Source organism: Theobroma umbraticum, unplaced genomic scaffold, assembly GCF_002168275.2.
Source record: "Theobroma umbraticum cultivar Fairchild unplaced genomic scaffold, ASM216827v3 scaffold_30.0, whole genome shotgun sequence".
Classification (NCBI taxonomy): domain Eukaryota; kingdom Viridiplantae; phylum Streptophyta; class Magnoliopsida; order Malvales; family Malvaceae; genus Theobroma; species Theobroma umbraticum.
The window spans coordinates 11,626,802-11,647,233 of NW_018397254.1; the positions used below are offsets into that span (position 1 = coordinate 11,626,802).

A 20,432-nucleotide genomic window follows, 5' to 3' on the forward strand; every position below is an offset into this window, starting at 1 on the left:
ATACAAATAGCAAACATAACCAAATCAAGGTACCTATTAACAACTTTAATGAAAGATGATGATGTCATTGATTGGATTGATATTAATAAATTTATAAAGTACAAGAACTTGATTCACATGGAGTATATATAGAGGCTAAATCCAATAATTTTTTTTGTAGAGTACATGTAATTATTTTAGACATTTTCAAATAAAAGAAAAGTCGTAATTGTTGGAAAAAACCAACAATGGTGACTGTTTGAAACAAACACAATTGTGTCTGTTGAAAAGAGGCACCTATGCTTATAAAAGACTTCTTTTAAAACAATAGAACACATATAAAAGAACAAAACAATAATCTTTCCTTCCTTTTTCCATATTCTTCAAGTTTTCTTCTATATCGTTTTGTTGTAGAAAAATCTTTTAGAAGTTTGATAATCTTGTCATATTCAAGTGAGTGCTTAATGGATTGATTTCGTTACTGCAAAACTACGTCAATCACTGAGCTTTATTATATTTTTGATATTTATACGTCAATAACTCTTTTACACATTATAAGTGAGGGTGAATAAAACTTTAAGGAAAATGGTATTAATGTTACATGCCTTGAAGCCATTTCTTGAGTTATCAATTCCATGTTCTAACAATTTTAAAGTTTTAATTCATTGTAACATAGCTGCCACAAGTGGAACACTAAAAGAATTAGCTTCTGACTTTGTGAAATTGATCCGTTTTAATAGTGACAACTTTCTAAGATGGTAGAAGAAGATACATTTACAACTATCAACATTGAAAGTTGTCTATGTCTTGACAACACCTAGATCAGAAAATGGTGCAAATGAGTCTGTTGTTGCAACCAGAGAAAAAGAGAAATGGGAGCAAAGGTCCTATCTTAAATGGTTTGGTTGATGGCTTATTTGATGTATACCATAATAAGGCTACTGTAAAGGAATTATGAGACAAATTGGAAGCCAAATACATGACAAAAGATACATCGAATAAGAAGTTTCTTGTCAGTCACTTTCATAATCATCAAATGGTTGATAAACAATCTATTATTGAACAACTGTGTGAAATTGAAAGTATGCTTAATCAATTTAAGCAATATAAGATGAACATGGATGAAACTATGGTTGTGTCCTCCATTATAGATAAACTTCCTCCATCATGGAAAAACTTTAAAAGAAGTCTGAAACATAATAAAAAGGAAATAACTCTTGAAGCTTTGACAAATCATCTTCGAATTGAAAAAGAGTATAAAAAATAAGAACAAGTTGATGTATCTGATCAAGCCAAAGTACATGTTGTGGAGAAAAGACAAGCCATTAAATTTGCCAAAAGAAAGTTCAAACAAATTGTCATTGGTCAAAAATTAAAAAAAAAAAGAGAACAATGCCACATGCATTTGTTGCGAAAAGCCAAGACATTTTAAGAAAGAATGTTGATTATTAAAAAAGAAAAATGCTTTTTCAAGTAGAGATGCTTATGAAAATTTTGTGGCCCTGATTTATGAAATCAATGTACTTGAAGAAAATGATGCTTGGTAGGTTGATTCACGAACAAAAAAGTATGTGTTCAATGACAATAGTCTGTTCAAGAATTTTTCACCGAGTGAGTGTGGAAATTTCTTATACATAAAAAATTCTTCTACAACAACATTTAAAGGCAAAGAGACCTTTGAACTTTAGTTTACTTGTGAAAAATTTTTAACTTTGAAAGATGTATACTGTGTTCCAGAAAGTTAAAAAAAAATTAATCTGAAAGTCTATTGAACAAGTTTAGTTTCAACCTTGTATTTGAGGCAAATAAATTCATTCTTTCCAAAAGGGGAATATTTATGGCAAAAGGTTACATGTGTCAGGGAATGTTCAAATTAAACATTATTAATAATAAGAATAAGATTGTTGTTTCTGCTTATAAGGTTAAATCTTTTTATTTATGACATTATAGATTAGGCCATTTAAATTATAAAAGATTGGATGGTATGTATAAAAAAAGACTAAATTCCAAAATTTATTCTAAATATCAATAAAAACATGCATGCTAACAAAATTAACTAGAAATCCTTTTCCTAAAGTTAAAAGAAATACTAATACTTGAACTAATACATAATGATATTTATGATATGCATAGTGCACTTACATTAGCTGAAAAAAAAAATTTTGTTACATTCATTAATGATTTCTTAAGATATTGCTATGTATATTTACTATATTATAAAAATAAAGTCCTTGATAAATTTAAGGTTCATAAATCAGAAGTTGAATTGCAATGTGAGTCTTTTATCAAATGTTTAAGTTTAGATAGATGTAGATAATATTGTAATCCAAGTTATTTTGCTTCCATCAAGATAGTCCATCATATTCCCGCATCTTACACACCACTTATGGCAGAAAGGAAAATAACATCTTGACCAAAATGGTAAATGCTTGTTATCATATTTAGGTCTTGAAAAAGGCTTTTGAGGAGAAGGTTTATTAACAGCTTGTCATATATTAAATAAAGTTCCTAAACAAGAAACTAAAATAACTTCGTATTAGCGACAGAAGAAAAAGAGACAAAACCTTAGTTATTTGAAGGTTTAGGAATGTAGAACTATAGTTAAAATTTCAAAACCCCAAAAAAAAGGAAATTAGGTGAAAGAGGCATATAATGCACATTCGTAAGATAAACACAATGTACTAAAGCATATAAGTTCACGGTAATTAAGCCAAATTATTTCATTCCAATTAACACTGTTTTTGAATCAATAGATGCAACGTTTGATGAAAAAAAAGATTCAAATCTATCTCAAGACAACTATAACCACTACAATCAGTTTAATCAAATGACATTCCATTGGAACATAATGGAAATGATAGTGAATCTAGTCTAGAAATAAGGAAAAGCAAAAGGGCTAGAAAGGTAAAATATTTTAGTCCAGACTTTTATATGTTCTTTGTAAAACAAATAATAGAAAATATAGACAATAAAATTCCTTATTGTTCTAATTTGGAATCAGAGTGTATTACATCTGACGAGGCAATGAAGTCTCAAGATTTTATATTTTGAAATGAAGCAATCTATGTTGCAGTAGACTTAATAATGAGAAATAATACTTAAATTTTGATTGATCTTCCACTAAGTTTCAAACCAATAAGTCATAAATGAATTTTCAAAAGGCAAATGAAGGTGGATGGAACTATAGACAAGTTTAAAGCAAGATTAGTAGTCAAAAACTTTACACAAAAGTAAGGGATTGACTAATTTGATACTTATGCTCCAGTAGCAAGTATTGCTACGATTACACTTCTAATCTCCTTTGCATTAACTTATAAGTTGGTAATTTATTAAATGGATGTCAAAACATCATTTTTAAATGATGAATTAGAAGAAGAAGTCTACATGGAACAATCGGAAGGGTTTATTGTTTCAGGACAAGAACATAAGGTTTGCAAGCCTGTCAAATCGTTGTATAAGCTTAAACAAACACCAAAACAATGGCATAAAAAATTTGATGAACTCGATTTAGCCAATGGCTACAACATAAATGAATTTGACAAGTACAGATATAGCAAATTTTAGATGGCAAATGTGTTATAATTTGCTTATATGTGGATGATATGTTAATTTTTCGCACAGATTTAGAACAAGTCAAGGAGACAAAAAAGTTTTTATCAAATAACTTTGCAATGAAAAATATGGATGTAGCAGATGTCTTTTTAAGAATTAAAATATTTCAAAATAAAAATGACATAACTTTGTCACGATTACATTACATTGAAAAGGTGTTTAAAAAAATTGATTCTAGTAATTGTATATCCATATCTACATCTATGAATCCTCAAATTAAATTAATACCTAATGCTAGTAGGGTTGTTGATCAATTATAATATGCAAGAGTGATTGGTTGCCTAATGTATGCAATGACATGTACAAGGCCAATTATAGCATTTGTTGTTGGAAAGTAAAGTAGATACACATGTAATCAAAATATTTTACATTGGCAAGCCATAAATAGAGTGCTAAAATACTTAAAGAAAACAATCAATTATGGACTTTGCTATAATGGATATCTATCAGTGCTAGAAGGATATTTAGATGCTAGTTGAATTACAAGTTTAGAAGATCATGCTTTCATAAGCGATAGATCTTCATACTTGGTGGAGGTGTTATTTCTTGAGGGTTTAAGAAATAAATGTGTATAACAAATTTTACCATAGCAGTTGAATTTATTGCATAGGCTGTTACCACCAAAGGAGTTGAATGGCTAAAAAATTTACTATATGGTATACCTTTGTCGCCTAAACCGATCTCTCCAATTTCTGTCAATTGTGATAGTAAAACAATTTTAGTAAAAGTATGTAGCCAAGTGTAAAATGAAAAGTCTAGACATATTAGATTAAGACATAACTATATTCAACAATTAATTTCTGATGGAGTGATTACTATAACTTTTGTGAAGTCTAGTGAAAGTTTGGCAAATCCTTTAACAAAAAGTCTTACTAGAGATTTTGTATATCAGACTTCAAAAGGGATAAAATTTAAGCTCATAAATTGAAAATGACCTAAGGTGGAAACTCGATTCAACACTTGGTGTAACGTCAAGTCTTAAGTTCAATGAGACAAAGTACATCATTAGTACGTGGCTACTAGCATTATAATATAATATATTATATTTTATCTCAAGTAAAGTGTTAGGTACCATTAATGGTAAAAAAAGAATGAGTTATATACTTTTAACAGAACCATAATATAAATTTGTTAGAAAGTTTTAGTTACAATGGGATTCTTGATGGAATCTACTTAAGTAAGTGTGACGTGTGGTCGCTTTTAAGGGTTCAAGAGCTTAGCTCTAACAGCACTTATGGAAAAAGGATACAGGCACATGATCATAAAAGTATCACTGGATTCTATGTATTCGTTGGTGTTGAAATCAATATGTAAGATGTGTTTGGTTAACAAAATGGAATTGTTGGTTCAAAACATAGTCTACTATACAATTTCGGTTAAATTTAACATGTTTTCACTGAATGAAGGTTCAATCGAAAGGCACCTTCATTTATGCTATCAATTTCGAAAATTATCAAAATTTTAGATTAATTTGAAAATGATGGGGGATTGTTGGACATTTTTAAATCAAAAGAAAGTTATGTCTATTGGAAATTGAAAAAAAAAAGTCATGACGGTTGGAAAAAACCAACGGTAGTGACTGATTGAAACTGACACAACTGTGTCTGTTGGCAATAGGCACCTATGCCTATAAAAAGACATCATTTGGAAGAACAGAACATATAGAAAATAACAAAACAACTGTCTCTCTTTTTTTCCATATTCTTCAAGTTTTCTTTTATATCATTTTGCTGTAGATAAATTTTGTAGACGTTTGATAACCTTGTCATATTCCGACAAGTGTTTGGTGGATTGATCTCGTCAATGCAAAATGACATCAATCACTTAGCTTCATTATATTTTCGAGATTTATACGTCAATAACTCTTTTACATACTACAAGTAAAGATGCATAAAATTTTAAAAAAAAGTGACATTGTTACATGCCTACAAGTTATTTCTTGATTTTCCAATTCCATATTCTAACAATTTCGTTTCTCAATAAACACATTCTGTAATGTACTGGTGGACTTTAGTTTTAGATCTCTCACACTACCTAAACTAAGATCGGGTGGCGGTGACATTGATATATTTAGTCTTTAATTTTAAGTCCATGAGTTTCTCCCAGAAATTTCTACGCTAAAGGGTAGGTTAGGTGTTAATCAAACTAAAATTTTAAACCCATGATTCAGCAAACAACTCTAATTGCTTAAGCTTATAGACAGAGTTAGCTATCTTTGTCGTTTGGTTTGAAAAATGAAAGGCAAATTGAGAAAAAAAGGCGTTTGACAGAGACCAATGGAAGTTACATTTCTCCCCATCATACGAGAAAATTACGGACGCGTAGAGTTTGTGCATAGAGTTGGAAAGAAAGGGGTTTTCCCTTTGATCTGATACTAGCCTTGTTAAAAGAATGAGGTTGTTTCTGTAAAATTTCACTTCATATTCGAAACGGAAAAGAAAGCTCGCTTCAAAAGGTAAATGGTCCGGCCTAGTGTTCGCCTGCAACACCGGATAGCAAGCACGTATTTCACCGCCTTTGCCTAAGAATGCCCTCCAAGAAAAAGACAAAAAAAGGCGCATGCGCCGGCGAAAACCAAGTCAAATATAGATGGTATATTCTTGGCGGTCGATGGTTTTAAACTACTAAATACGTATTTGGTACTAGTATACCTAAAAATGATTTATTAATCTTTATTTTGAGAATAGTTGACAGGTACAGGAATCAATCTTGGAAGTCAGTACGTTGCCGGCGATATCCTCCCACCCAACATAGCTCGTCTCTTTCTCAGCTTTCTGATTAGAGAATGGAAAAGATTCAGCACAGGCATGTACAAGTGAGAGGACTAAAGCTTCACGTGGCCGAAAATGGAACAGGTTAGACATATAAAATTTGCGTTTGATGTAAACTAGATTTTTCTAAAGTCAATTCGTTGTTCTGTCTTACTAAATGCATTTTGCAGCGATTATGGGGATAATTCTGCGCAGGTCCAAAGGTGGTGCTTTTCCTGCATGGATTCCCAGAAATTTGGTACTCATGGAGGCACCAGATGATTGCCGTGGCTAATGCTGGCTACCGAGCAATTGCTATTGATTTCAGGGGCTATGGACTCTCAGACCAGCCATCGGAACCCGAAAAAGCAAATTTCAATGACCTTGTGGATGATGTTGTTGCGCTTCTTGACACTTTGGGCATCAGTAAGGTAACATTACTTCACTCAGCTTCATTTTGACATATTAATTTTCTTATAAATAATGCTAAACTCTCTTTTGAATTACTACTCTCTTCTGTGTGTTTCGTTGTCTCCGGCGAAAAGACGATTGTGAAGGCAAGACTACATAAGATTTTGATCCCCTTTCCGCATCTTGATCAGAATCATTTTTCAGTAGCTATATTTACGGAACATAATTTCATTTAGAGATGATTCCCAGATTTTTCATCTATCAGGCTAATTGTTAAGGATCTCAACAGTTGAATCTGATGTTGAACTTAAGTTTATTTCTGTAAGTTGCTGAAGCTTCGGATCCAGAGTCTGATGTTTGTTCCTCAATGATGCTTCTTTCTCTTGTTTGCGTGTGCTCTTCTACCGTGCTGGCCTAGCGGAATATACATTTTCAAGATAGAGTAATATTCTCAATACCAAACACATACTATTTGCCTCTCATTCGTTTGGTCTGAATTAATAATAAAGATTTTTACTTTAGGCCAAAAGATAAAATGGTTGGTATGTGAGGCATTTTAACCAATCACATTTACCAGTAGAGAACTGCCAACAACTGGTGAAGGGTCATAATCCAGAGGATAAATTAGGTAAGGTCTGATAAGGCAGATTAGGCGAGCAGGAGAGGATTTTGCAACTTCACCCTTGTGAAAGGAAATTTAATAAGTTGCAGTAAAACAGTGTCAAATGTTTTTGGGCAAGTATGACACCAATTCACGCTGGCGGTTAAAGCAAAAAAAAGGTAAACCCTTATCTTCGGTTTCCATTTTAGGCTACCAGTTATCACTTTCAGCTCTCAGCTGTCTTAACATTTACACTTTGAGTGCCACAGGCCTAATTCAGACAAGTCTTTGGACTTGATTATCACTTGGTGAAGTGACGACTATTGTTTGCTCTTGTGCATATAAATTGGTAGTTTTATAAGCATGTTATGTTTATAGATTAATAATGCCAATTAACTTTAACCATATGGTAAAACTTATATAGGCTTTTCTTGTTGGGAAGGACTTTGGAGCTGTGCCTGCATTCCTGCTAGCTGCTGTCCACCCTGATAGAGTGTCAGGTGTGATTACACTAGGCATTCCTTTCCTGATACCAGGTCCTGTTGGTACCCAATTTGATCTCCTCCCGAAAGGCTTCTACGTATTAAGATGGGCGGTAATTAACTTCTTGCAAAGGCCATATAATTCATTATAAACCTATACTTATTGGTGATGAGAATTTGATGATATAAATGCAGGAACCAGGGAGAGCAGAAGCAGATTTTGGCCGTTTTGATGTTAAGACAGTGGTAAGAAACATTTACATTCTCTTCTCTGGAAGTGAGCTACAAGTAGCTGGTGATGATCAGGAGATAATGGACTTGGTGGATCCATCTACTCCTCTGCCACCATGGTTCACAGAGGACGATCTTGATGTCTATGCAACTTTATATAGAAATTCTGGCTTTTGAACCGCACTGCAGGTTCCTTACAGGTAAACAAAACAATGAACTGCCTGCCCCCTCAAATAGCATCCAAAATAACTGTTTGCGATTTTCTTTACAGAAGGAAATGCTACAAAAACTATTCCGACTAGGTAGAAAATTCTTGTTCTATGACCCTAAATTTGGGGCTTATTTTCCTTGAAATTCAGAACATCATCAGCTACAAAGTTATTACTTATGGTAGACATAGCTGTGACCAAACTTGCTTGTCCTCAACTACAGGTGCTCTCAATTGGATTATGGTGTAATCAATCCAAAAGTCACAGCTCCATCATTACTGATCATGGGTGAGAAGGACTATTTTATAAAATTCCCGGGGATGGAGGACTACATGAGGAAAGGGTTAGTGAAGCAGTCTATGCCCAATCTGGACATCACTTTATGCCAGAAGGGAATCACTTTGTCAAGAGCAACTTCCAGAGCAGGTGAATGAGCTCATCATCACTTTCCTCAGCAAACATTTTATTTGATGAAGCTGGTTTTTGAACATCTTTTGTGGTACAGAAGAGTCAAAAGTGAGAAGAATAAATCCCCTTTGCCTGTGCTAAAGGCCAAGCCGTAACAGCTACTAAGACAACTTGCCTTACCCTCTGATCTTAATTTGTGGTTTTGATGCCTCATTCACATACCCAAAAGTGATTGAAAGTTTGAAACATATGTATCTGAATTATCCTCCTGGCTTTGGCATCAAATGATAGACTTCAAACACATGAATTATTCATCCAAACTTGCCAACTGAAGCATCCATGATTAAAGCAATAAGTTCAAAGTTACAGCCAACTGTAATATAAGAAACATGCAATTCGCATTACAAGGTTACAGCTACACCAAGTTGGAGAAAGGAGCAAAAACTAGCACAAGAGTTTGGTGCAAGTGCAACTTAGGGTCACAACTGACAAGCTAGCATCTGGAGGATTGGCTAAGCTGATTGAAATAGTCCAAATTAACATGATAGCTAGGAAGTTTAAGTATCAAGTAGATGATTCCACTCCAAGAAGAATGGATAGTTTTTGAAACTATAATTTTTTATTAGAAGTCTTAGAAGTTCAAAATTGGAGGAAAGCGTCTGATGTTTACAGCGTTTCCTCCACAATATCACATAATTCTTTGTCCCGAAAATATGCTACTAGTGTACAACTCAATATGTACTGATGGAGACCTTCATTCTGCAATGAATAAGACTAAGATGCTAATACTATGGGCGTACAGTCATCCACCACCGAGTCCCAAGCCCCAAGCCCCAATGCCCCACCCACCGAACAATAGAAGAAACCATAGAAAGTTTTCTACAACTCAGATGTGAAAAGGTCTGGAAGGTTACCCACTGTTGTCATGGAAAGAAACAAAGAAACAAGAGATTTAGGTGTGATGAAGCATGATTGGCTGATAAACAAAAAGATAAAAAGTTGAGCATGAGTAGAAACGTTTGTCACATGGTGTATATATTTATGCTTAATTACGGTATGGATATACATGGGGAAAAACATTTAAAAATGATATAAACACCCTACTCAAGTTGTACCTCCTAATTCCTAAACGACAAATTGGTGCACATGATTGTGGTTCGATGTGATTGCTCCTCTTTAGCCTTATCTGACGAAGCCAGTCTGGAAGGGTCCATGTGCCGTGCCCTGCCATATTAACAATTTAAATCTTTCTTGATATTGAAAATCAGATTCAGGATTCCATCATTAGCTGTACTAAGAGACATATTTCAGATCAATTAGTTGCAAAATGTGATTTCTCCCAAAACAAATTCATAAACAAAAAGAAGGTTATTGCGAGACAAAATAATGTAATTAATCTGATGCTAAAGCGACCTCAAAGTTACTTGTCAAAGAGCGATGCAGAGTTAATTTAAATATATGAATCCAATCAAGTCTAGAAAAAGTGTAAGTTGTATCTAAGGTACAAGTGTCATGGGTATATTTTTTTAATTCAAAAAACTTCTCTATTTACATTAATGTAGGTCAAGCTCAATCTTTGTATTTTCAAAGATTAATGCAGTGTCACGTGTTTACATTTTTGAATTTAAAAAATATACTCGATAAATGATGAAAAATTCATATTTATATGTACAAAATTCATCTCATCTTTTATTAGCTCCAAGCATACCACACTTTCCATTTTCCATCCATAAGATAAAAGTAAATAATACTTCTACTTTATAAGCTTTTAACTTGTTGTTTGTTATTCGTTGTTCTTTCTTTTTTTTCATTTTCAGATAATTAATATTTTTATTTTTCTATATTATATAATTATATTTTATATTAAAAATTAATAAAAATTTCAGTCATTTTATCTAATTTTGTTTATTCACTTTTATTTTTCCAATGTTTTGAAATTATGTCTTCTCTCTTCTTTGTTTTTAAAGACATAACAATAGGCTAATACACTTACTTTTTTAATAAAATTATTTTTATGATTTTTTTTAAATTGAGAAAAGAGATATTCGAACCTTACTTTTTAATAAATCAAATACTCAAATGTGAATTTTTTTTTACTTTTAGTCATTAAAAGTTATGGAGCATCAATTTTATACGAAAAAAATAAAATTTTAATATAAAATACTTTAAAGAAAATTTCTTTTCTTAAACTCTTTAAAATAATTAGATAAGGACAATAAAATTAAGACAATAAAATAATTTTGTTGATAAGGTGACAAGTCTTCGTTGAAGAAGATAACAAATTTCTGATTGCGCATAACAAAAAGCATATTATATATTAGCATGTGATGGTTAATTAATCATCACAAATATATGCTAAAGTATTTACAATCAGAATCAAACAATCAGTACTCTTGAATGAGGGTAGTTGAGTATCAAAGCATCAGTCCTTTTCAAAATTTACGAGTTTGCATCAATTATATTAAAACGTTTAAAGGGGTATTGAGCCTCTATCCCCATTTTGTCAGAACAGGGATTGAAATTATTGTTTAAGTGGCAATTAATTCATTACCTGTACAGTTGCAGTCTTCTGGAGCAGGAACGAAACGTGGCAGGAGTGGAAGAAACAATAGTTTTTGTTTAAAAAAATGACTTGTTCTTCCTTAAATCATTTATTATTATATTTTATGTAACTTCACTTATGACCACTAGTTAGAAGACAGATATTTAGATCATTACCCCTTAAATAGCTTGATCTAAAGGAAGCTCTTAACTTCGCTCTCACCAAGGCATCATCTCAGTGAACTTGATCTCTTGAAACAATGGACAAGATTCAGCACAGCCATGTTCAAGCGAAAGGACTTAAGCTTCATGTGGCCGAGATTGGAACTGGTTAGAAATTTATATATGCAAGTCTGGTCCTGATACGCTAGAGAATTTTCTTTTGAAGTCATTTCATCTGCTTATTGTATCGTACATCATGGGTTACTAATTAATAGCTTTCTAAAGACGGTGGGGCTAAATTCTGTGCAGGTCCTAAGGTGGTGGTGTTCTTGCATGGATTCCCAGAAATTTGGTATTCATGGAGGCACCAGATGATCGCCGTGGCTAATGCTGGCTACCGAGCAATTTCTGTTGATTTTAGAGGTTATGGACTCTCAGAGCATCCATCAGAGCCAGAGAAGGCAACCTTTAATGACTTTGTTGACGATGTTGTTGCCCTTCTTGATTCTTTGGGCATTACTAAGGTCCCGTTTCAATTTACTGACTTTGATAAGTGAATTTAATTACTTCCAGACACTTCATTAATTGAATACATGTTAATTTTAATTGTTGAAACCACCAGGCTCATATTGTTGCAAAGGATTTCGGAGCCTTCGTAGCAGCCATGCTGGCTATACTCTACCCTGATAGGGTGTCCAGCATCGTCTTACTTGGCGTTCCTTTCCTACTACCAGGTCTCTCTCCTCTTCAGAGTCAACTTCCTCTCATTCCACCAGGCTTTTATATGTTAAGGTGGATGGTAAGTTTCATCTGCCATCATATGTCTCGTTGATGCGTTCTCCATGGATTGGAAAACTTGTTTCCACATGATGTCTTACCAGGTGCCCTGTAAATTCCCAGATTCCAGGAAAAGCTGAAGCAGATTTTGCCCGCTTTGACGCGAAGACAGTGATACGAAAGGTTTATATTATGTTCTCTGGAAGTCTACCCCCTGTTGCTGCTGATAATCAGGAGATTATGGACTTGGTTGACTCCTCTGCTCCGCTACCACCATGGTTCAGTGAGGAGGAGCTCGCAGAGTATGGATCTCTATACGAGAAATGCGGCTTCCGTACGGCATTGCAAGTTCCATACAGGTAAACAGAAAAGCTTTTCCCAAGTCAACCTTCAACATTGAAGAAAAATGAACAATTTTCTGACACCGAGAAGAGCTGTTAGTAATTTTTCTTTCACATGGGTGCTTATTTTGTTCCAATCAGACCCCCAAAGACTCTCTTCGAGATCCATGAGAACTACAGTCAAATTCACTATGTTATGCCTGACGTAATTTTATTCAAATATTCTATTACGCGCAGGACTATGATGGTTCCTTGCGGTCTGGATGATCGGAAAATCACAGCTCCAGGACTTGTAATCGTGGGAGAGAAAGACTACATCATGAAATTCCCAGGGTTGGAAGACTACATTAGGAGTGGCAAAATCAAGGAGTCTGTGCCCAATTTGGATGTCACATTTATGTCAGAAGGAAACCATTTCGTTCAAGAACAAGCTCCTGAGGAGGTGAATCAACTCATCATTTCCTTCCTCAACAAACACTGCGAATAAAGGAGCTGGAGCTAGTACGTAGGTAGAAATTCAGTTGCTACTTTTATCACCCTTATTTGCAGCAGATGGCTATGGCCGGTCCTTGCACAGGAATCCTGTGTTTGCACTGTGAATAAAGGAGCTCATCTCCTACAACAATAATGACCTCAGTTATGTCGACGTTGAATGTATTAGAAGAACATCTGTTTTTCAGTTTAATTAAATGTGTTATTCACCATTGTGGAGTCATGCCGGTACATAAATTACTCTCTTACACCAGCATTTCTTGTTGAAAGGCAAGGCAAAAGGAATTTAATTCCATGGGAAGTGGATACATTCGACCATCCAATTAGGATGGAAAAATACTGAACATAAACCTATAACTCCAAACAAAAAAAGGGTAAATCTGAAACTCTATGGGAATTCTATAATAACCAAAATATGGCAAAGATCACAATGAATCAAACCAGCCGAAATACATTGGAAAGCAATCCCCCCAAACTGAGGAATTAATATTTAATAGTGCAACAAAACTAGAAATTTTATAAAGGCCGGGTGTCCAACATGTTGCGGTGACAGATATTTAATAACTAGACAGTATGGGGCCTTGTCCTTCAATGGTAGGGACGTTATGGTCTTCTCCTTGTACTATATCAGCCATTTTGCAGTATTGAGCTGGCTGTACCTTGGCAATCGAGACACACAAGCCGTGGATGATAGTTTGTGGCATAGGTTGATCCACTTTGGGAGAGTAGTGTCACATGACACTATTCACTTTTTAAAATATTGTAATTTTTATAGTATTTATTTAAAATTTAGAATAATTAATATATTAATGAATTCATTTTTTTGTAATTTTATAATAATTGAGGTCAAAGATTTCAAGTAAAAATGATTTATCAAAAGATAATTTATATATTAATAGTTAAATACTACTAAGGACAAATAAAAAAAATTATTCTATAATTTAAAATTTTATTAAAAAATATCAAAATCTAAACTACTCTCACTATCTAAAAATTCAAGTCCTTCTCCTTTTTGGTCTTTAGAGTAATTTTCAATTCAAATTAAATTTTTAAATACTTCATATCTAAAATTTTTTTAATTAATTTGATAATTTAGATTCATAATTGTAATCTAGCTAATAAAAAATAGTATTACATGTCAAATAATATCTTAAAATTATAAATTTTTTTAATTTATTTTGTAGATGTATTATTTGATTGTTTAATTTTTGTATTTAAGATGTTTATATTTAGTTTTGATATCAATGAATAGAAAATTATCGTATTGTTAGTTACTAAATATGATAATTTACTATATAAGATTATATTTTATTTAATTTTAATATTTTAATTTATGCTAATAAGTAGTAATTTTTAACAAGTTTTATAATTCTAGATAAATAAGCTATGAAAAAATATTTCAAAAGCAAAAAAATTGTCTTACAAACCTCATATCTTGGGCAACAATAACAAAATTCTACTAATGATGGCATTCAACAGTATTCCTTTTAAGTAAAGTCATGTTAAATTTAATTTAAGTACTCTCTCAATAAATCTTAAATCCAAAAAAAAATTCTGAGTATCAACCTAATTACACTCAAAAAAATTTTTAGGTTCGACCCTAGTTTGTGGTGCCATGTTTTGGTCTCTATGGTTGGCTCATAACGAGTTGGTCTTTAACAGCAAAGTATGGGATGGGTTTGAAATATTTTTTCTTATTAAAATGTGATCTATGCTTTGGGTGCACGCATGTGAGGACATTGATGCAATTAATGATATCGGCTGGTGATCCGAACCCTAAAACACATCTATTAGACGATCTTCTTTCCACTCATGACTAGGGGTCTCTTTGATACCTCCATCTGAAGGTGAGTTTAAATTCAATGTGAATGGTTTAGTAAGGGATATACCGGGCTCAGCAAGATGCGGTGGAATCCTACGCAACTCTTATGGTTATGTGGTGGGTGTCTTCTTTGGCACACTGGGCATCCAAGATTACAACTTTGCAAAGCTTATCGCCATGCTTCACACAGTATGCCTTTTATCTTGCTCCTTCTTTACAATTTCTAAGTTGATTATTAAATCTAACTCTCAGAATGCTTTATTGTGGGTGACCAACACTGATAAGAGGCCTTAGGACAAGTGGTATTTATTTAATTAGATTGATGCACTTGTTCTTTTACTAGGCATGATGTCCTTTATTCGTATTCTACGAGAAAGTAATTATTTTGCAAAATTTTTAACGAAGTTTGGAATTGATAGAAACACGATGTTCTCAATATAGCGATAACTTTTAATGTTTGTATTGGGTTGAGCTGGCTTTTGTCTTATGTTAATGTTTTGATTTGCTTATGACTTTTGTATTGTCTAACAGTGTTAAGCGCCAATAGGCAAATCTTTTGTTTAATGATACCGAGTACCAGTAGGCTTGTACCTCGATTGTATATCCTTACCTTGATCCTCATATATGAGCTGATCTTTACATTGTTTCAATAATTTTAATACAAATTGAGAAAAAAAAATTAACCACCCAAACCCAAACTAAAAGACTTTCTTGGCATCACCTATCCAGGCAAATTTGAAACGGCTTCATTGATTGACGAATCTAGAGAGTACAAAACCAGAAGTTCCGAAATTAACGTGAGAACCAGTTTAACTTGGCACCAGGTTTCTGGAGCAACTCGAGCCAAAAGAGTATGATCAAAAACAAGGTGTGCATGTTGTTTTCTAAATTTGTTCCTGAATCTAGACAACTCAAATACTTCATATACTACTTATTGTACTATATTACAATCCTCGGTAGAATACAAAAGAAGAAAAAGAAAAAGAGCTGCCACTAAATTTCCTACATTGAGATAATTATGTTTTTGAAACTACAGCCCATTATTATTATTATTATTATTATTATTGAAAGTTAACTACAGAACATTATTATCGGTTCATAATCACTTGCAATTATTTTTCATTATAATTCTAAAATTATTTAATCCCTACCCATTCATCATGAGAACTATACAAAATCCCAAATGTTCCCGAACTCATACATGCTTGAGATTTCATAATTGCATACCATTCATTGTAGGTGATATGAACTCGTCTTCGCACAATATATATTCAAGGCAAGTGGTGCTACCACAAGCAACATATATTTAAATTAGTCTACAACTTAAAGCTCATATGCTGGGAATCGGGCCCCCAAGGGCTCAATCATGTCTAGGAAAAGATACGCCATACCCCCTATCCCTTCAAACAGGGAATAGAGCTTATCGCCTCCATGCATCTCTCCCTTGGATATAAGCTTGTGAGCCCGATCAAGCAGAAAGCAAGCAAATGCTTTGGCCCTGTATAAGAACTCCACATTGCCTGTTTTTCGGTAGAGTGAGAGGAAAACATAAGCATTCCCACTAATGCCATGGCAAATTCCAACTCGCTTCAGCAACCCACGGTTGAAAACCACCTCTGCTGCATCCACAGCTGCTTCCAGAAATTCATCATCCCCAAAAACCTGAAGAACACAGAAATTCTTGGCAAAGCAGTAGCGAAAGGGTGCTCCTGACCAATTCTAATTTTTTTCGTAGTCCACAAATCGTTGCTTGCTGCTAATTTTAATTCTTTTGCTGAGAATCTAGTGATTTCCATGAACAGGACCTCTAAAGAATAACACAATATTTGACTACATTTAAATATAGTTTCAATAGAGGGCTTCAAATAGTTTCACTGAACTATATAAATTAAATCTTACCTCAGCAGCCTTGACCAGAGTGAGGGCGATCCCTGGAGCTCCATGACACCAATGCACAAGAACATCCCTCTTTCTATCTTGTTCACTTGCAGGGTAGTTCCCACTCGGGAATCGGTTCCTAATCATGTATCTAAGAGTGCCCTTTACATCCATAATCTCATCTGGTTTCAACTCCATGTCCATTAAAACATGCATAATACCTGCCAATCCATGTGCAGCACCCCAATACTTTTCTCCATAGCATTCAAACATCAAAGGACTTCCTCCTCCTTTCTTCGCTAACAGCCTTCCATTCTTGATGATCTCATCAACAACTGCACGCTACACAACAAAAACCCAAAGAGATTCACTTCTGATCCACCCTTCTTTAGAGATAATAATCTATTAACATATATACTTACAGTGGTTGTAGAAGGAATAGTCCCTTCACCTAGATGCTTGTTCAAGAACACACAAGCCCATAAAAACCCAGCTCTTCCATACAATAACTCATCAGGGAGATTACTTGAGAGATTAATCTGTTCCATCAATCATATAAGTAAAAATTTACATGTAGAAATACTATCAAAATATTGAAAATTTATCAGAAAAATACCCCTTTGAACTGGGTTAAGTAGTAATCAAGTAACTCTTGATTTCCAGCATGCTTTGCAGCTACAGCACCAAGAGCACAAACACCCGCTCGACCACACAAAAAGGTTACATCTCTGTTTTAAATTCATATCAATAAACTGAATTTAACCCAATTTAGTATCGAGCAAAGGTAGATTGGTGTACCGAGAAGAAAAGGAAGCGGAGTTGCAAGCATCAACGATGGCTAAGCAGAGGGAGAGATCGGCGGTGTTGTTGGTAAGTTGATAGGATTTGAAGAGTATGAAAGCGGTGCCCAGAGTGCCACAATAGAGGGTAAAGTCTGACACTTCCTGCCCTGTCAATCCCCACGTGTCCAGCGTTACCTGCGTCAATAAGACAAACATTTGGTGAGGTTTTCCAGTTAATGAACAGGGTACCAAAAAGCAAGAAGAAAGAGAGAAATGGAAAAGAGGGAGGCAACGGTTTCTTTGAGGTCCAAAGCGGCGCGTTTGAAATGTTGAGAAAGAGAAGAGTAGGGCATGGATAGGAGTTTCATCAGAGTATCTCCGACTTCTTCTTTTTGTTCCGTTGTTTCGGATACGAAGTCTGGCAGCACATTCGGAAAGAAACGATCCACCATTGTTATTCCTGTTCTTCTCGCAGAATCGGAATGCTCAGATGAGGAGGGGAGAGAGATGGAAGTTTGAGGTGGTTGACTTTTGAGTTTTAAAAAACAGGCATGTGTTGCGAGAGGCAAAGATCTGCCTCCACGTTGCTAAGGTTTCGGTCAAGCTGCGGGGCTCTCATCTGTCGTTCAGAAAAAAGATCGGTTCAGAAAATTAGATAAAAAGGCCCATCTGTTGTTTAGGAAAAAAGATTGGTTCAGACAATTAAAGATAAAAGCTTAAAAGGAAAATGTTAAATATCCAAATATATCCTCAAATTATATCAAAAAATTTAATTTAACCTATATTATTTTATTATACTCAAAGAAGTCCCTAAACTCTTATTTTAAATCAAATAAGTCCCTCTTTCTTTAACCGTTGACTAATTTCTATTATTTAATTATACTGTTAATAATTTTTTGTGTTATGTCATTTGTCACGTGGTATATTGATGTATGATTTTGATGATGATAATATCATGTGATAGATAAAGTGACATAAAAAGATTATCGATTAAGAATTGAGTTTTTTTCTTTTTATTATCCATATAAATATACAAGAATTATTGATCAGATATTTGAAACAACAAATTAAAAACAAATTAATTGTTTCAAATTGATTATCATTGTTTCTTAACTAATTATTATCTTTTTAATTGAAACCATCATTCTTAAAAAGAGACTAATGTAACTATTTCAATTCGATTGAAGCTATTGTTGTTCTACTAAAAATTAGTGTAGAAAAGTCCAAGAATACCCAAACATAATTTTGATAAGAGGATACTTACCAGAGTTGGGAGGCACAAGTTTTACACTTGAGATGGATAATCATAATTAGTATTTTCTTTGCTTCTCATATTTTGCAAATCTATGATTACACCCCCCCCCCCCCCCCCCCCCCTCTTTATCTATAAAAGTTTTTCATTTTCTTGTTCTCAGGGGTGGCTCAATATGTTCAAAGGCCTAAAGTGAAATATTCAATAAAACCTTCTTTTATTGAAATTAAAATAATTATTAAAATTTTATTTTTCTAGTTTTTTGATATGCAAAATTTTTATATTTTTTAAATGACTAATACAAAATCAACAATCAAATTTTTTAATTCAAATAAATCAATTATCACATAAAATAAAGGTAATATAATAATATAATATAAATTATAAATTATAATAAAAAAGATTGTAAATATTAAAACAATAGTATCTCATTGTTGAATGCTTATTATAAACCGTGAATGAGGCTCATGGCTTTATGAAAATAATAACATAATAAACTTCTTATGTATTCTTTGGAGGAAATTTGAAATAAAAGAAGTAAGAAGAAAAAGGAAATGAGAAAAGAAAAATTCAAAAGTAAATATTATATATTAAAAAAGAAATAATTGGTTTTATATATTGAAAAAAATAGTTGTTAGAAATCATTAAATATATTAATTGAAAATAAGAGAAATAAATAAGAAAAAAATAGTTGTTAAAAATTATTAAATATATATGACTGTTAATTGATTGAAAATAATATAACGTTCTAAAAATTAAAAAATGATATAAAATTGAGATTTATTAAGCACATAATTAAAAAAGTGAAAAAATAAGTAATTTTATTAATTATTAATTATTTTTATATTTTTTTAATTCTTATATATTTTTAATATAATAAATTATATTATAAAATTATAAGATCTTCTCAAATTGGGGGCCTAAAGCCCTTGTTTGGGTGGCTTCACTCAAAGGCTTGCTGGTCCTAGTGGTTGTCACACAGTAATCATTTTCAAAAATCCCAAACACAACAACTTTATATTAGCTATCCTATTCTCAAAATCGTTTTTAGAGACTTATTTGAGTTAAAACTAGAGTTTAAAGGTTTATTTAAATGCCAAAAAAAAAAAGATAGAGAGCTAAAAATTAAAGATAAAAAAGTCCATCGAAAAATTAAAAAGCTAAAAAGTGAATTAAATGCGGTGAGCGTGGATCGAACACGCGACCTTCAGATCTTCAGTCTGACGCTCTCCCAACTGAGCTATCCCCGCATATGCTTTAATATGCATTTTTTAAATTATATATTCATGCAGTCCTTTCATTTTTTCTATTATTTACTGCAACTATTTCCTGTCTAGGATTCTCAAAATTTGAAATAAGAGAGGTATAGTCTCAGATTGAATCTAAATTTCAAAAATGAATTAAACAAATATAAAGAATTAGTAAAATCATAAATCCCTTTTTTTTCTTCAAAAATTCTACTTTCCAGGTAGTTATATTTTGTTTCTAAGTTGATAAGAACAATGACCTTTTAACATATGGTAGTTGGTTAGAGTGATTAGTACTGGATTAGAATTTAGAGCAATAGCCATTAGTAATACATTACATTTTGGAAAGTGTGTATAATCCTAAGTCCTAACTCCCGACTAGCTTCTTATGTTTTGAGGTAGAACTCAACACATTTGATTCCAGTTGCTAGCAAGTTAAGGTTGCCATCCTACCA

General features: G+C 33.1%; 2 protein-coding genes, 1 non-coding gene and 1 pseudogene across 4 annotated transcripts; 2 read left to right on the forward strand and 2 right to left on the reverse strand.

The window, feature by feature from the left end:
* Window positions 1–5,961: 5,961 nt before the first annotated feature.
* Window positions 5,962–8,997, forward strand: LOC110415856 (epoxide hydrolase 2-like; annotated as a pseudogene). The gene is made up of 6 exons (XR_016351054.1): window positions 5,962–6,183; window positions 6,279–6,446; window positions 6,558–6,772; window positions 7,778–7,948; window positions 8,031–8,266; window positions 8,499–8,997. The product of XR_016351054.1 is annotated as an epoxide hydrolase 2-like (transcript).
* Window positions 8,998–11,369: 2,372 nt separating this feature from the next.
* LOC110417865 (epoxide hydrolase 3-like) lies at window positions 11,370–13,208 on the forward strand. The gene is made up of 5 exons (XM_021430435.2): window positions 11,370–11,554; window positions 11,696–11,910; window positions 12,009–12,185; window positions 12,287–12,522; window positions 12,742–13,208. Exons 1-5 carry the CDS (start codon window positions 11,485–11,487, stop codon window positions 12,989–12,991), a joined length of 948 nt encoding a protein of 315 aa, XP_021286110.1. The 5' UTR covers window positions 11,370–11,484; the 3' UTR covers window positions 12,992–13,208.
* A 2,794-nt stretch (window positions 13,209–16,002) lies between these two features.
* Window positions 16,003–18,160, reverse strand: GCL2 (GCR2-like 2). Its single transcript, XM_021428223.1, has 6 exons — window positions 17,772–18,160; window positions 17,495–17,673; window positions 17,313–17,424; window positions 17,119–17,235; window positions 16,718–17,038; window positions 16,003–16,480 (listed from the first exon to the last, which is right to left on the reverse strand). Exons 1-6 carry the CDS (start codon window positions 17,928–17,930, stop codon window positions 16,142–16,144), a joined length of 1,227 nt encoding a protein of 408 aa, XP_021283898.1. The 5' UTR covers window positions 17,931–18,160; the 3' UTR covers window positions 16,003–16,141.
* Window positions 18,161–19,907: 1,747 nt separating this feature from the next.
* Window positions 19,908–19,980, reverse strand: TRNAF-GAA (transfer RNA phenylalanine (anticodon GAA)). Its single transcript has one exon. It is a non-coding gene; the product is annotated as a tRNA-Phe (tRNA).
* Window positions 19,981–20,432: the final 452 nt, after the last annotated feature.

Excerpts from the sequence above, each read along its gene's own strand:
- LOC110417865 (XM_021430435.2), top strand. The coding sequence starts at position 11,485 with ATGGACAAGATTCAGCACAGCCATGTTCAAGCGAAAGGACTTAAGCTT. Across the intron at positions 11,555-11,695 it reads TGTGGCCGAGATTGGAACTG|GTCCTAAGGTGGTGGTGTTC; the intron begins GTTAGAAATTTA and ends AATTCTGTGCAG. Across the intron at positions 12,186-12,286 it reads TTTATATGTTAAGGTGGATG|ATTCCAGGAAAAGCTGAAGC; the intron begins GTAAGTTTCATC and ends GTAAATTCCCAG.
- GCL2 (XM_021428223.1), bottom strand. The coding sequence starts at position 17,930 with ATGGTGGATCGTTTCTTTCCGAATGTGCTGCCAGACTTCGTATCCGAA. Across the intron at positions 17,236-17,312 it reads ACTTAACCCAGTTCAAAGGG|ATTAATCTCTCAAGTAATCT; the intron begins GTATTTTTCTGA and ends TTGATGGAACAG. Across the intron at positions 17,039-17,118 it reads CTATTCCTTCTACAACCACT|CGTGCAGTTGTTGATGAGAT; the intron begins GTAAGTATATAT and ends TTTGTTGTGTAG.